General features: G+C 39.7%; 1 protein-coding gene and 3 long non-coding RNA genes across 9 annotated transcripts; 2 read left to right on the top strand and 2 right to left on the bottom strand.

Annotated features, from left to right (window-relative positions):
• The first annotated feature begins 228 nt into the window (after positions 1-228).
• On the top strand, positions 229-2648 carry LOC124314502. Of its 3 annotated transcripts, none has more exons than XR_006911258.1 (6): positions 229-603; positions 655-856; positions 1082-1310; positions 1372-1507; positions 1736-1884; positions 2237-2648. It is a non-coding gene; the product is annotated as an uncharacterized LOC124314502 (long non-coding RNA). The 3 variants fall into 3 exon arrangements; XR_006911256.1 differs by having other exon boundaries at positions 1047-1310; XR_006911257.1 differs by having other exon boundaries at positions 1044-1310.
• Positions 2474-2805, bottom strand: LOC124314511. The gene is made up of 2 exons (XR_006911270.1): positions 2643-2805; positions 2474-2611 (listed from the first exon to the last, which is right to left on the bottom strand). It is a non-coding gene; the product is annotated as an uncharacterized LOC124314511 (long non-coding RNA).
• Positions 2806-3448: 643 nt separating this feature from the next.
• LOC124314510 lies at positions 3449-4455 on the bottom strand. Of its 3 annotated transcripts, none has more exons than XR_006911268.1 (5): positions 4353-4455; positions 4181-4292; positions 4039-4112; positions 3700-3938; positions 3449-3625 (listed from the first exon to the last, which is right to left on the bottom strand). It is a non-coding gene; the product is annotated as an uncharacterized LOC124314510 (long non-coding RNA). The 3 variants fall into 3 exon arrangements; XR_006911269.1 differs by having other exon boundaries at positions 4357-4455; XR_006911267.1 differs by having other exon boundaries at positions 4181-4455.
• Positions 4456-5851: 1396 nt separating this feature from the next.
• LOC124314479 lies at positions 5852-7746 on the top strand. Of its 2 annotated transcripts, none has more exons than XM_046779695.1 (4): positions 5852-6232; positions 6510-6648; positions 6761-6918; positions 7046-7746. In XM_046779695.1, exons 1-4 carry the CDS (start codon positions 6169-6171, stop codon positions 7273-7275), a joined length of 591 nt encoding a protein of 196 aa, XP_046635651.1. In that variant the 5' UTR covers positions 5852-6168; the 3' UTR covers positions 7276-7746. The 2 variants fall into 2 exon arrangements, with proteins under 2 accessions (XP_046635651.1, XP_046635650.1); XM_046779694.1 differs by having other exon boundaries at positions 5855-6232; positions 7043-7746.
• The last annotated feature ends 9042 nt before the right edge of the window (positions 7747-16788 follow it).

Here is a 16788-nt window from a genome sequence, read left to right as displayed (position 1 = left end):
CAACAAGGATACAAAAATCTATTGTTTTTGTGTTTTTTTATTTTTATTTTATGAGCACTCTAAGGAATCGTTAATTTTTTTTATCAAAATTATTTTAACCTTGAAAGTCAACTCACGGTCGGGTAAAAGTTTATACTCAAATAAGATAATTATTTATATTTCTTATTGTGAAATTTGCAAGGAATAACGATTTGGCAACCGTGTTAAATCTTCTTAATCAGATCAGATGTCTCCATCACAACCATCATACCGATCCGCAGTACCGCTACCGCTCAACCGCTGATTCTGTTTTTGTCGTAAAGTAAACGTAAACTCGTAAACGAAACCTTGCGGTTAATGTTTGGGCAATGGGAGTTTGGAATGAAGAAGTCGTGCTGTGTTTCTTTCAGTAAAGAAAGATTTGCATAGAAAGGCGAAATACTTCATGAATAATTTTACGGCAAGAAGCTGCATAATGATACTACGATACACTTTGACATGAGTATATCTGAAATTCCAGTGAACCAGTCAGTTCACCAGCAACAGTTTCTAGTCCTGGCCAAAAGCCAGAAAACAATGTAAGAAGAAACATCAGCAATTTATCATCGCAGGATACCACAACAGGTATGGTTTAAGTACAACCACAGCAACTAACTACACATGTTATTGAAATAGATTTGTGCATCACACAGGGTAATCAAGCGTTTGCAGTCAGCATACTCAGTAATCTTGTTTCTAAAGACGAACTGAAATCCTTGAAGATGTCTTGGGACTGTTGTCACTTTGTCCAACAGCGTCCTGGAAGAACTGCAACTTTGCATCACCACAATTTAAAACATTCCAGCCACAGAGTTCCAGTACAGCATATCCTTTACAGGTATGAGCTAACTACATTTGATATAAATTCACAGGTACAGGTTGTAGATAATGTAGAAGAACTGGAAAAAAAATATAAATTGCTGCTGCTACTCATTCACCTTAGGGATTAATAGGGGCCTTATAGGATTAATAATTCAGTAATTTTTCCGCAATTATGTAAAGAAATAAATTGATTTTATTTAAAGTAGTTTTGAAAAAAAAATGTTCCTTCCGTTCCGTCCAGTCTTCCGGTCTTCGGCTGCCTAAGGAATATGTTGGATATCACTTGGTGGCTAAAATTATGTCTGCTAGATGACGTGAGTGTCTTACTCAAGACATCATCAGTGTCAAGACAAAATTCCGCCATTTCTTAAACGCTGATTTGATTGGAAACCATGTTAAAAATGTATCGTTTCGATTGGATACTTAATATGGCGTACTTTTCTTTCTTGAAATTTTTATTCGTAAAAATGGTAATTGCTCTTCCGATTCTTGGATGTGACTGTGTTAATTAATAATTGTGTGTGAATTTAGGTATCTATCTGGTAACAGCCTACAATTTCTACATGGCAATTTCATCTGATCATGTGGCCTGAGCAGCTGCACAAAATGTCCTCTCTTTTTCCTGTACCAGCTTCATGTTTGTCAGAAACACTTCAGAACAATTAGGGTAAATATAATTTTCAACTTTCTAACAGTGAGACTACAGATTTAGTTAGTGCCTATCTCTTCAACCTATTTCAGTTGTGGAAATTCAGAAATTGAACCTTGCAACTGTACATTCCTTTGCAACATTTATTCTAAAGGATTTTGTAGTTTAACTTAACTTTGATCATTTTTTGTTTTGTCATTTGAGAAATTGTTGCTTCATGAGTTTTCTTTTTTTTTCTTTGAATAGGAATAACATGCTGGTGGAGTCTGAGCTTCTGATCTTCTCCGTTGCTGCCCAACATAAATATGGATTTGAAGCAGCCATCTGATAAAGGGTGTTTTGCTACCTGTGGTGCTGTGTTTCATCACTTGAAGAAACACTTAGCTACAATTGAAGTAATTATTTCAATCAACTTTCTAATTGTATGGCTCATTGGAAAAGCGTGCCGACCGTAGATTCCTTTGGAATATTTATAAGGATAATTCTTAAGAGATTGCATAGTTTTAGAGATCATTTTTGTTATAAAGCTAGTTGAAGTCTTAGCTTCACCTTCTTCTTGGTTCCACTCTAAAATTCACAGATGGATTTTTTCAGCCAGACTGTTGAATTTGACATGTACAATTTTCTTAACGGTAAACTTATGATTTGGGTTAACTCTTGTAAATAACATAAAGTGACATTTATTTTATTTTCATTGACAGCATTTCCATTGATGCTGAAGATAAATTCATTTGATTTTGGTTATAGGTTTATCGTTTATGTTCCCGTAGTTGCTGTCCGATGTGGCACGCTGTTGCACCCTATGCTGGAGAAATGTCTCTCTGCATTCAACTGGTCGTTCCTTGGTGGTGGTGTCGTGTTACCGAAGTTGCATCATTATTTGTCAAATTGTCATCGTGTCTATGCAGTTTACCATTTATAAGTTAAGACGCAACAAAAACAATTATGGGATGTTTATGTCAAACAAATAATAAACATGTTTTAGGGGTTGGGAAAGGAAAGGGATGATGTTGGAGGGGGTAGGATATTTCAAGTTTGGATAAAAATTCAGTTAATCTATAACCCCACAAACATATCCCTACTAATTAATCTTCAAACCCCACAAACGTTTACCTTCCAATTCTTCCAACCCCACAAACCTACACCTACCGACCTTCAAACCCCACAAACGTACACCTACCAACCTTCAAACTTATACTCTAAACCACATAAACCAATGTTAAACCCTAATAATGTGATGTCTGTAATAAATAAATAATGCATTTAACTGGTTTTTATTTTCTAATGTACAAAAAATTCAATAAAGAGAGCGTCCGGTTCAAGACTGTTTTTCTTCTGTACGAGTTTAACGCAACCCGCCACCACCGCTGCGGCAATGAGACAAAAAGCGATGTTTAGTTTTGCGGAAATCTGCGTCAGTCAAGTAACAAATTTTTAAAACTCAAAACTTCTGTCGAATTTTGCATCTATTCTACTGGTGCAAATAGAGATACTATGTGTTAGGTAGAGATGGTTGTTTAAAAAACAAACGATGGTGAGTTTTTTGGGTACTCAGAACACCCCATTGTTTGTTTTTTAAACAACCATTTTACATGGAATCACGATTTGCACTAATAGACTAGATGCAAAATTCTACTCGAGTTGTTGAAGTAGAATAATTTGTAACTTGACTGATGCAGATTTCTGCAAAAAATAAACCATGGCTTTTTGTTTCATTGGGTAGTGGGTTGCTTTGTTTTAACTCGCACATGCAATTGTAGGTTTTGTCTACGGCCCCCAGAGATAGTATCTGGACCGAGAAGAAGAGAGAAGTACGAGGCCAGTTTTACTGGGGAGATGTAGTCATACTAGGCTTCCGGGTTAGACTCATGACCCTCCAAAAGTTTTCATCGGATCATGCGCCTTCCAAGTCCCCGTTAGACCAGAGCCCTCCCCTCCTCCTGGTTTCACAGCGGGTGAGTGACCACCGGCGGGCGTTGGTTAGTGGTTAGTTAGGGAAACGGGGCCACAGAAAAGAAGGGAGCCCAGATATGCACTTGTCATTGATCTAACAACTACACTATGTATCAGTCTTGAATTGCAGCATTATCTCGTCAGTTTACAACAGTGGATGTGATCAGTAGCGAAAGAGTTACCCTGTAAAAGCGGAATGAACATTCATTTGGATGACAATAACATTCAAACAAGGTTGTAGCAACAGAAAGCAGTACCTCAAATCAAGAGGAACCGTGTAAGGAAGTAAACAGGCCCTGACCCTGTTTAACAGGGAGATTCAAGGGTAGCAGCCAACGGGTTAGCAAACAAGGAACCTTGTTGACTGTATAGTCCTTTTTCTTCAAACATCCTTCTCATCAAGTCTGTCATGCCAATTTAGAAAGATGTACAATGTGAATGCCTCCTTCTCATCAAATCGATCATGCAAATGTGTTAGAAACCTGTAATGAAGAACCTGTAAATAATAAAAAAATAAGTCACCTTGTTTATAGTTTGTGTCATCAATGTGCTTGACTAGCTATGATCTAGAAATAATTAAACAGTTTGTAGTGTACACTCAAAATTGGGGCATGGCTGGGATTGGTGGTCTAGCAAGTCCAATACAAATAGCAGATAATTATGATGAATCCTAATAAAAGATGAGAAGAATATATGTTCCAGCAATACTGTATTAATAAAGCTAGTAATGGTTGTTACCTGTTTCATTTTGATGGAATTGAAGAATTGTCGCACATTCAGTAGAATACAATGATTTTGAACCAAATGGTTGACAGCAGCAAGCTGCACGACCCTTTCAACACGTTTTCTCCTGTAAGTTGATGAGAAACATTAAGTTTATCCAACATATACACGGAATAGAACACATCACCGACAATGTACAGACGAAATCACTCGAATTTACCAGTAAATACATTGGTAATTTTCGAAGAAAAAATAGCTTATCTTTTGACAACAAACCGCCATGAGCCCATAACGCCATTTTAACTGACACAAATGAACACGCCATCTATTAGACACGCCTAAAAATTCAGTATTTGAAGGACTGGTCATTCAATAAGTGGTCAGTATAAAAAAAGACCGTGCAGAAACCCTCCGTGTAATTTTATGCCGGGCGGGTATATTGCGTAGCTAGAATGCAAAAATTTGTTTCCTTTTTACTGAAATTCCTTGCAAGTTCGATGTTTAAAGGAACTTTTTCAACATATGTTGAATTAAGATAAGTATAAGGGGCAACAAAAATTCAAACTACTTTTTTTTTATCGTACGTAATGAAAATGCTGAATTCAATTTCATTGATATAAATAGCTTTGATGCCATAAAACCCTCGTCATTACCTTTTGTGTAGTTGCATAAGAAATATACGAGGCATCTTTTACACGATGCCATTGCAGTGCCACCGAGCGATGTTCGAGAGATTTTACATTTTCTAAAAAATAAAGAAATTGCCCTAAATTATCGGTCGTAAAAAGACTAAATAAATAAGAATGATTAAGGTTATTGATAGACACCCGTTTGGATGGAGGAATCCGGAAGGGAATGGAAACCAGAAAGGACAAAATGAAACAGTTGCAACAGTTACTACGCACTTTTACGACGATATATTACAAGCTGGATAGTTTTCCGGCCTCGACCGGCCCAAGCATTGAGGCTTGGCCACCATTTACTCTCAATGGCGGAACTGCCAAACATTTTCTTTTATGACGAATAGCGCAACAGGAAGTGAGCCTCGAGGCTCTCCGGAATTATCATTCATGACCGCGGTTATACATGCTTGTAGTAGCTTCGTGTCACACGGTAAATATGATATCCTATACATCTGCGAAGTTGTTCACTAAATGAATCCAAATCAAAGATCGACGCGCGTAAACATTTAGGCAATTAAAACCAATTAAATTGGAAAAATTATCGCTAAAGAATGTTTAAGAAGATGATAGATAATGTTCAAAAAGAAAAGGTCTTTCAAAAAAAAAAAGGAAAAAAAGCCCCTGAGAAAAGTCGCTTTGAAATATGATTTTTCTGAGCCGATGATTTTTTCTTTCCATAAAGCGGACTCGTCGGCAATTACGAGAAGACTTTGACTTATGGGCGACAAGAAGTGGAGGAAAGATGGCACACAAGAATAAGGTATTGGTACCATTTTTTTAACAGCGATGCAGCTAGAGAGAAAGGTGCTGCATCGGTAGGGAGAGAGAGAACACCAAACAGCCTCCATCTCTTCTCCCCAAAAACGGGCTGCACAGCTTCTTGATGAATAGCTTTCGCTTCCCTTGTCTGAACGTCCGAATGGCTCGAGCGCGCGCCCAACATGTCCGACAGTCCCGAAAGATGTTTGTCATTTTGTTTTTATTTTTATTTTTTTCCACCAGCAGTGCGTATACTGCTATTATACACATCTCTACAAAACACACGTAGTATATGCATATTAAAAATACACAAGACTTACCAACTCTTTTTCGTCCGACAGTTTCCAAAGAGTCGACCAGGTGTTCGGCTGTTTCTCTCTCCAGTTTGGGGGACCGAGTCGCCTTTATTTGTCGATATTTCGATCTCCCTTCTTTTAACCGAATCTAAAATCACGGCAGCAAAGTTGTGCCTTTTTGAAATCCGACTGCCCGGGCTGAGATTAGCATTATTTGGCGTTCAGTCACCGTCTTTTGTAACTACACCGTTGGCGTATCATCATCATGGAAGTTCACTGGAACGCTCTTTTCATGTGCATCAGTTTGGTCCTGGCGGAAAGCGAACAAGGTATCATCATCTCGACACGTCCATCAAATGCTGACTAACTCTTGACTATCTGCTGGTCCGTGACAAATGCGATCCGTGTGACACTGCCCTTTGTCGTGCCATTTAACCAAACTAAACTCTGTACATGGCCGGCCTTTCAATAAGTCCAGTCACAGTCGATTTGACGACATTTCTTGCCATCAAAAATCGACATTGACTGAGCTTTTTCCTCCGCGATAAAATGGACTGAAGGATAACAAATTTTAAAAAATTTTGACTTTTGCATTTAATTCTAAAGACGAAACGATCCAGTGCATCTGTACGACGAGAATTTGCCAGGAGATGGCCGAACCTGTTTGCATCACTTCCGGCTTGTGTTATTCGCAATATCTCGACCGCCGGGACGGGACCAATCCCGTCACAAAAGGCTGCGTCAAGTATTTTTATTACTTTTCTCTCTATGCGCGAATATGTACAAGAGTCGGCGATAAATCTGATTGGCAATACGCGCCCCATTTCTCCTTTTTCTTTTTCTTTTTTCTTTAACAGCCTCAAGACGCCACTTTTATGCGAGAACCGTCCGCCCAAAAGCCCGTCATCATTGCGTGTTCGATGGCCCATTTTGCTCTGCTGCCGCACTCAAATGTGCAATAAAGAGGATTTGCGGCTGCAACAACTCACCCAAACCGATCGCACCGGACAATCTGGTCAGAGCAATCGAATTTACCGCTTTCTTTTCTCTCTCTCTCTAACTCTGACGCGGTCGTATACAACTCGAGTCAATAATAATAACACAGTTTTAAAAAAGGAAAAATTTTTGGAATTCTCAAGAAGGAGCTGACGGGCAGGAGACGGGCGATAACATCGGAGGAGAAGGCGCCACTCATGTCACGACCGACAAGAGCAGCCAGGCCGTATTGACGTTAAATAACAACAATCACGCTCCCAACAATAACTCACTTTCCAATCCAACTGTTATGATCGTTTTCTGCGTCGGTTTGGTCGTTCTGCTGGCCATCGGGATCACGGGGTGCTGCGTTCTTCAGCGGCAACAAGTCTACTGACAGTTTCTTTCTTGCATCGGCCGCTAGATGTCAGTCTAAACCCAATTTCTCCTTTTTAATTTCTTTTTTTTATAAAAAAGAAAAGATAAAAAAGAGAAATTTCCCCTTTTTCTTTTCTTCTTTCTTTTTATTTAATCAAATGTGTACACAAGGCATTCCTTTGCCCAAACATGTCGACTAAATAAGGCGGCGATTCAATTCCTTTAGTCCCCCAACCCAACCCCCCTTTGGCTGTATTAATGCCGCTTATCAATTTCACAGTGATAAAAAACAATAAAACAAAATCAAAAGCAATAAAGAAATCTCGAATTCGACTTCATTGCCATTTGATACAATAACGAGTTTAAGAAGAAGAACGCAACCCAAAAGAAACCTTCGAACAATTAAATCCGTTCAATTAGCGACACGCAATTCGTTTAAATAAAAAAAAAGATGATTGATTCAATCCAAACAGCCTCAATTAAATAACGAGCGGTCAAACAAAAAAATTCAAAAAATGGAAATGAAAATAAAAAAATTTCAAATGGCCGGGGAATGAATAAAATTCGTTGGTTTTCCACCTGTCAGAGAATGTCGGAGAATGTAACACATTGGGGGCCCGTGATGAGGAGGATCAACCTGAAAGGGAAACCAGGCGGAAAGGAGACGAGAAGAAGAAGGCGAAGGCGAAGAGAAGAAGAAGATGAAAACCGGTGAGAGGAGGAGGAATAGACCTGTCGATAAAGATCGGGGCCCCGAAAAACGAGGGGAAAAGGTCGCGCAAGAATGTCGAGAGAAGCAGCGCCAGCACCAGCCAGCCCAGCACCAGCAGCTCCTCTTCTTCTTTAATGTCCCCATCTACGTGTGTGTGTGTGTGTGTGTCCCTCGTCGTCGTCGTACGTCCTCGAAGACAAAAACCTGTCAGCAAATATCCACAAGGAGAAGAAAAGAAAGCGACTCCTCCTCTTCTTCTTCTTCTTCTTCTCCTTTTGGTCGATCGATAACATCTATTGACAGACTTATTTGACGACGTAGAATGTTAAATTATCTCCTCTCCTCTTTGGCCTCTTTTGCCTTTTTCCTCTCTATCTATAGAGAGACGACGAGATGACGGGGCCAGCCCATCAACTGGGCGCTTTGCCCCGGATATTTGACATTAGATTCCAACAACAGCGACGAGGAGACACACACACACATGCACGCCATCACCAATCGCAGCCCAATAATAATAACGGAAAAAAAAAAAAAAAAAAGTTAGCTGCCAACCAATAGAATAGGAATGCCATTTGATCAAGAATACTAAAATACAAATAAAAATACAAAAGAATGTCGACGACGTGTCCAACCGGCTTTGAAAAATTTATACACATCCGAACTATAGACGAATGTATGCACGCCGGCCAGGGCCAGCACACACACACACACACAAATCGATGGGGAATATAATTCAACGGCACAAGGTCGCCTGGCATATATATATACAAACGGAATCGTGAAGACCCACAGACTCCCGAATGAACGGACAAAGAAAAAACAGAAAAAAAGACAAATATAAATAAAAGTGGGGGGAAAAAATAAGAAAAAGAAAGAAAACCAAAATATTTTGTTGGAAGGAAACCGAGCTCTTAGATGAGAGCTAGAAAAAGAGTCTAACATGACTTTGCTTTTAGTGACCGCTGAAAGGGGCCATCCTTCTCTCTCTGGCTATCCATTCTAAAGAAAAAACAAAACATCGAACCGGAATAATACACGGCAGAGACGGACAGCAGCAGAGACGGACAGAAAAAACGACGATATGATCGATAACCTTCCACACAACAAGAACATAACATTGAAAATGTTTTTAATGAGACTACTCTCCCGTCGGTCGTCCAAAATCCCCCTAATGAGCCGATGGATGAAACTTTTTTTCTTTTCTTATTTGAGGGGTGGACATAACATTTTAGGAAAAAAAAATATTTGAATATTATATACAACCGCCGTGTGTATAATTACTGTAGTGATTATGACAGGAGCAGACAAGTTAATCGCAGAGAATTTTCACATCTTGCTCAAGTAAAGCGAGAAGAGGTTTTTTTTATTAAAAAAAGAATGTATAATCAATCCGTCCATCTCTGAAAAATATCAATCCATTAGGGTTTGATTGAATATTTAGTGCGACCACAGGTAATCCACACACGTCATGTGATTCCATATGATTTGGAAATTTTAAGAAGGGCCTCTTGATTGATGAGGAGTCGAATATTAATGCATCATCATTATCAGTTCAGATTTTCGTTTTTCCTCGACCGTTTACACGCTTAACCGACGCCTAGAAAATTGACGTTACTTTTTCAAAAATGAATTCAATTCAAATTTAATTTAATTCATTTCAAATTTAAAAGGAAAAAAAAAAAGAAGAACCAGGAAAAGAAAAATGTTTGATAACTAGACAAGACAATTCCATCAGGGAAAGAGTGGGGGGGAATGACTGGAAATTGGTGGTCCTTGTACTATGTAATCATCCACATATAGCCAGGGCCAGAGCAGACCAGACATTTTCTACTCGGGAAAAAATTGAAGACATCCGCAAGAAGAAACGTCCCCTCTCTACCTTCACGATGAAGGTGGAACACACATAATATGTAGTCTAGAAAATAAAAGCCCGGCCGTCTCTATAGAGTGTGTACACCACCCCAATAGAAATGAGAAGAACAGAAATATAAGCGCTTATACGCCGGCGTAGCCGCCCAACCGTCTGAAAAGTACAGGGGGCTGCTGCTGCTCTTTTCATATGTAGAGAGGAGATGGGACTTTAAACACAGGGTACGAAAACAGCGACGTTCATTTCTTTTTTTTCTTTTTCCTTTCCAGCGGGTTTTTACAAAAAAGATACACACAAAAAGAAGTGTGTGTAGACTGTTCCCACCATTTCCTCTTCTAGATTGCGCAGTACATAAAAGAATACAGCCCATGTGTGTGTGTGTGTGTGTAATACGAAATGGTGCCTAATAACAGGGCACACACAACAACTTGTGTAAAGGCACTCGGTCGTCCGGAATAAAAGCGCGCAAATGCCTTTTTTTCTTTTTGAAAAAAGTTAATTTTGGTTTTTTCTTTTGAGCCCAACAAAGAAAACCCCAAAAAATATATAATTCCGATCAAAGTTAATCGAATTGAGCGTTTTTCCAGGTTTCCGTTCCACATTTTCTCTCTCACAAAAAATAAAAAAAAAATAATACAAAATAGGATGCCAGACGTGTGTACATCATCGTCCCATCCCGATAGGATTGTCGCCACTGCGCTTGTCGCCGCCGCTGCCGCCGCCGTGCCTGCCGCCACCAAAATAAAAAAAACCGCCGCCACCGCCTCTCTCAACTACCGAAGGGACGACGACGACGACCAAAAAAAAAGTAGTTTTGATTACACCGTCGCGACCGTGACAACAACTGTCTTTCTTTTTTTTTTCTTCTTTCCTTATCTCCTCATTTTTTATTTCTTACCAATTTAAAAAAAAAGAAGAAAAAAAAAGAGCCAGCCAGACTGCATAAAGTGGATTTTAATTTACCAGCGCGCAGCAGTCAACACATATAGAGAAGAGAGACAAATAAAATCAAAAGAAATTCATTCCGACGTCAGCTGTATATATATACCCCCGCCATACCATATACATGCGAGCGCACACACACACACACATTTTGGTGCCATGGTTTATTATATTTGAGGGGGTCTCTCTAAGTCTTAAATCTGTCTATAATAAAACATACGCTATCTCTCTCTCCGCGGGGAGAGAGAGAAAACAGAGACATAGAGAAAAAAACATTTAACTGGCAACCAGGAGACTACTATACTATCATACTGGCTACTACTACTACTGCTGGCCATAAAGGAGGGGGGGAAAAAATAGATGTGGCGACAGTTGACCTTTTTTTCCCCGAGTTCGGACGAAACCCCCCGCCGATTTCCATGTCTGGCCCAGTCAGGAAACCAAGAAAAATAAAAGAGAAAATTTTCATTGTAAAAATAAAGAAGGGGGGCTGCTCCTCCCTTTGTAGACTTGTATATCTTCCCCCCTTATTCATCTCCCCCCTTTTAAAACAAAACACAAAAAAACAATATATCCGTTTTAGAGATGATGGGCTTATCAATTTCCAACAAGTCGATATTTATATAGAGAAGTGGACTGCTGGTTCCGGCGCCACTGGAACCAGCAGCCTAGCCGTCCAGCCAGCGCAATATCCCCCATCCATTTTGTTAAGGGTCTCAGTCCCTAGCTAAAATGACTTGGTTGGTTTTTGTCCCCCCTTTGACATTTGATACTGCCTACTACTACTACCCACTCTCTCTCTCTTGGTCTAATAATCCTAACCTATTATTTACATAGCCTTGCAACGTTCATACATGTAAGCTTCGGATTGAAACCCTTGCGATTAATCAAAAAATTAACTTTTGGGGAGAGGAAAAACCTTAAATACGATTTTTTTAAAAGAAAAGAAAAGAAAAGAAGGAAATGTGGTGAAATAAGTGGTGTAGTAAAGACTCTTGAATTTGATATTCAAGTCTCGCGCTGTTAGAGTGCAGCAATTAGGCGAAAAAAGGGACTAAATATAAAACAAAGAAAGGAAAAATAAGTTCTATTTTAAATAAGAGTCTGTCTCTCTCCTATATGCTGAGCTGTGGCCCTTTTTTGGGGGGGAGGTTGTCGACTTGTGTCTCTACTCCGTAAAAAGTTTTTTGGTTGATTGCATGGGAAAGAGATAAGAGAGTCTGAGAGAGAGAGAGAGAGAACCAACCGGTAAGAGCTTCTTTTATACTATATAGGACTTACACGAACTGGATACATCAGCTTTTGTTTTGAGAAGAAAAAAGAAAAGAAAAAGAAGCTTGTGGAAATGAGCCGCCGTCACACACACACACACACACACATCAGCCAAATGGTGAAAACATCGAAACACTTTTAACTGGGCATCAAACGGCTGCTGGCTGCTGCAAGTCCCCCACCAAAGTTCTTTTCTCTGTATATGATAATAAAGTGAATGATTTTTGGAAAGGGGACCCTATCTCTTCAGGGGCCTTTTCTCTCTCTCTCTTTCTCGGGCTGGTCGAGAAATAATTTATGAAAAATAGGAAAATAAAATAGGAAAAATATATCGTCCTCCACTATCAGCTGGGACTGATCTCTCCACTCGCCGCCAATCCCATCATCATCATCATCAAATATATATACAACACAACCCGGCGTGGAATTCCTCATCCAAAGAAAGAAGAAGAAGAAGAAGAAGAAGAAAAGAATTATTGATTTCTTTTGCCCTTTTAGAAATCAAATAAATATACTGGTTTATATAACAACAACAACCGTGTGTGTGTGTCTTGGAATCGACGGGCGGTTTTGAATTTTGATTATCGGGGGGAAAAAAAATGCTGAAGAAAAAAGGAAAAAAAAGTTGTTCTTCTTTTTATTTTTTTGGCCCCCACCAAAAAGGAGCTGCATCAGCCAGCAGGAGCCGAACACACACACAGCAGCAGCACAGCTGTCTTATATATATATATGTGTGTGTGTATATATGTATACCGGCTTTCTTGGTTGTTGATGGCCCTGCTGTATAGTGGTTCTATTAGTCAGCGGGTGGGTTTCAAAAGAAGAAGAACCTGTCGATGATTCTGGATGACCGAAAATGATGGGTTCATGGCTGGGCTTCTTTTATAGATGTCTACTGCACACACACACAGAAAGAAAGAAAGACGGACAAGAAAGGCTATATACTACTACCCCCCTTGTGTGTGTGTTTGCACAGGGCCAGCAAGACAAAGACTAATTCAAATGGGGGGAGGAGGAGCCTGCCTAGCTGTGTACACACAGTCACACAGCACAGCACGCCGTGAATAAGTGAAATGCATTCGCGCGGGTGGCGTCATTAGACGACGACTCAAAGTGCATTTCCAGGAGATATCTCTGCTGCTGGCCAAACCAGGTTTTCCCATTTCCCTGTAAAATAAAAAAATAAACAATTGCTGCTCCCGACGGTTCTTTTTTACGCAATTTTTTTATTTTTATTTTCAATCGCGCCCGGCGGTCTCTCTCTCTCTTTTTCGACGACAATTTTCTCTAAATTTTCTAATATTTCATCACGTAACGTTCCACGCGGAATTAAAGGGAAATGTTACGACAGCCAACCTTCCGGTTCCAATAAAAAAAAAATACAGAAAACAGAAAACAAATGGCAGTCTATAAAAAGAAGAAGCGCGGATTTTTTGGGGCTTTTTTTCATTATCAATCAAAATACATAAAAAGAAGAAAAAGCGGGTCCCAAAATGAATATAAAAAAACCGAATTTTACCCACACATTTTCCTATTTTTTATTTTTTTAATGGAGATGCTTACATTTTATGAGCTGTTGTTGTGTCTTGTGGCAACAACAACAACAGAGAGAGAGAGAAAAAAAACAGCTATTTATAAACAAAATAGGGGGAAAAAATTGAAAGAAGTAAAAAGAACTTTTTGTGTGTTCTTATTATTTTGTTTTTTACCGGTTTTTATATCGTTTTCAACGTGGGGGGATATTTTTCTTTTAACGACTTGAATGTAAGGAAATGAGGATTGAGGGGAGATATTTAACGACGGCGTGAATTCGTTCGGGAAAAAAACTCAGAAAAATCTATGACATCGAATTTAAAAAAAATTGTGAGAAAATCTCGTACACGGATTTTGTCCTCAAAAAAGTTGTTGTCCTCATTAAATTAAAAACCCAAAGAAAAAATAAAAATTTAATAAATCAAAAATCAACAGAAGGAAAGAAAAAAAAAAAGAAAAGAAATTCATTAGATCCGGCCGGATGACTCTTTGAAATGTGCACCCCATCAATAATTTATATTGAGCTGCTACTATATTGAAAAAAAAAAGAATCAAATAACATTTGGCCTCCCATTTCTGTATGTTTTCCTTTTTCTTTAGCTTGTGTTATTCGATTTCGTCGTAATAAAGAAAAAGGAGACTCGAGAAAATTCCCGCCGGTCAAAAAAAGTAGAAAAAAAAAAATGACGTGACTGGCAAACGCACGCGACTCACCAGTCACACACACACACACGAAAGAAAAAATAAAATAAAATCTCTCAAATATATAATAACCTAACCTAACCAGTAGCGTGTTTACCTTTTGGATATTTTTTTCTTTTCTCCCATTCCGCCGAGTTATTCCTTATACACACATACACACACACACACATATTTCAATTCTTCCTACGGGATTGTAAAAAAATAAATAAATAAAAATGGTGGGGAAAAAAATAGAAACGTGTACACAATCCCGGCCTATCCATTTCTCCAGACAAAAATTTATTTCCGTCAGGGGGATAGGTGAGTTGTTATATAAGACAACAACAAAAAAACCGGGGGAGAGAGAAAAATAAACGAGCCGGATCGAATCGGAACGCCGGGGCACGCGCGTTGATTGAAATATTTTTCGTATTTTTTTGTTTTGTTTGTTTGTATAATCAAATGGGAAAACAAAAACAAAAACAAAAACAAAAAAATGATTGTTTTTGTATTCGTAAAGCGGATATTGTTGTTGCCGCCAAGTCAATAACAGCAACAGCCGCCGCCGGTTGATTTATTCTGAATAAATTCAATTTCAATTTGGTTTTTATTCGTGCAGATTCTCGGTGCATCAAATAGAAATTCGTAGAAAATCAATTCGACTTGGGAAACAAAAGAAGCGGTTCGTTACACAAACGACCGACCGCGATGGCCAGTCGAATGTCGCCACTGATTTGACTAGATGACTCGTTATTTATTTTTCAAATTCGGGATAATCTAATCCCCCCCGCACGAAATTAAATCAAAAAGAAAAAGAAAAAAAGGGAAATTGGAACCGCCAAAAAGACGGGAGAGAGAAGCCGCTGTCAAATTTGGACGACGGACGACCGACCGAGTATATACACACACACACACTGTGTGTAACAGGTAGTTTTTCTTCTTCTTCTATTTCAACATGTATATAGAGATGCCCTTATAAGAGCAAAAGTCCTTGTTGATTCTCTTCCCGTGAAAACCATCGGGGGGTCATCATTTAAAATGCGGGAAAAATCAACAAACAAACAAACAAACAAACGGACCCGTCCCTCCTTGTTTCCCCCCTTCCGAATCAAAACCGAAATAAAAGAAAATGTAAAATAAAAAGCCAAAATTGATATTTAAAAAAGACACTTTTTAAATGTGGGATCGAATTAAACAAAGTCAACCGGAGAGACTAAAAACATCAAAGCCGATTTCCGTGTCGTCTAAAAATACAACCAACAACAACAGTAGTAGTTGTTGTTGCTACTTTTCTTCCCGCAAATAAAATCCATGCCTTTTTTGGGTGAAGAGAGAAAATACCCAAATTATCCATGCACCGAAAGAAAAAAAAAGTCAAAAATCGCCGGCGACTCTGCGGTGCACACACACACACACCGCGCATTTGCGTTTTATTTGTCTAGGCGCCGGCTATTTATTTATAGCCAATGGAGAGAGCAAATGTCGGAACCCCCCAAAAATATCAAACAAAACAATTCTGTGCTGTGGATCGTCTTCTTCTCAAAACACAAGTCGCGGCCCAGCAGCACAGCCATCGAGTCGAAAAATACGGTAGTATAGTCATGGCTGAAACAAGAGAGTCTGGAAGAAGAAGAAGATAGTAGCTGGAGGCTTCATTTATTATCGTTAAAAGGGCCCAGAGAGAGAAGAGAGACAAGAGAGGGGAGTGTATATTTTCTCCCTGTTCCCAAAAAAGCAGAAAGAAAAGTCCGCGATATCTTGTGGCCGTGTGGCGCCAGGCCATCAGGAGCTGCTGCTGCTGCTGCTCTCTCTCAATAGAACCAGGTGGAGAGAGAGTCTGCTGGTGTGTGTGTCTGTGTGTGTATATACTGGTGTATACGATGGGGGCCAGACGAGAAATAAGAAGAGATAGGAGCCAGCCCCAACTAATTACACTGGCAGAGAGAGAGGACCAAGACAGTCGGCGCCATCGTTTCGGCTCTGCCGCCACACAGGCAAAAAAATAAAATAAAATAAAATAGAAAAACCTTTTTATTTTTAAATTTTTGGGCTCCTGATTGGTCCGGCGCTCGTTTCAAACCCAAGGAGAGAGAAGGGAAGAAAAAAAAAGGGGCCCCCACAGTTGAGTGGTTGCGCCCGCCCCTTTTTTTTCTGGCTGGATATCCTTGTGCTCCTTATCAAAAGAGGAGAGAGCCCAGCACAAGGGAAAAAAGAAAGAAAAAACTGGCTCCGACCTGCCGCCCGCCACCACCACCGCTGCCGCCGCTGCCGCCGCCACGGCTCTCCTTGGTATACTGTGGCCGTCTACCCGTGGCCCGTTTAAAAGCGGCTGCTGGCCTGCTGGCCTGCCTGCCTGCACTGTGTGTGTACATAGTGTGTGTGTGTGTGTCTATAGACCGGGGTATACACACTATTACCCCCTGCTGTCTGTTGTGGCTCATTCTTCTTCTTCTTGTTAGTTTTTCCTTTCCTCCTACCCACCCACCCAATCCAACCCAACCACCCACCCAGCTACAATAGAA

Source organism: Daphnia pulicaria, chromosome 10, assembly GCF_021234035.1.
Source record: "Daphnia pulicaria isolate SC F1-1A chromosome 10, SC_F0-13Bv2, whole genome shotgun sequence".
Classification (NCBI taxonomy): domain Eukaryota; kingdom Metazoa; phylum Arthropoda; class Branchiopoda; order Diplostraca; family Daphniidae; genus Daphnia; species Daphnia pulicaria.
This window is presented reverse-complemented; position numbering and strand designations above follow the sequence as displayed.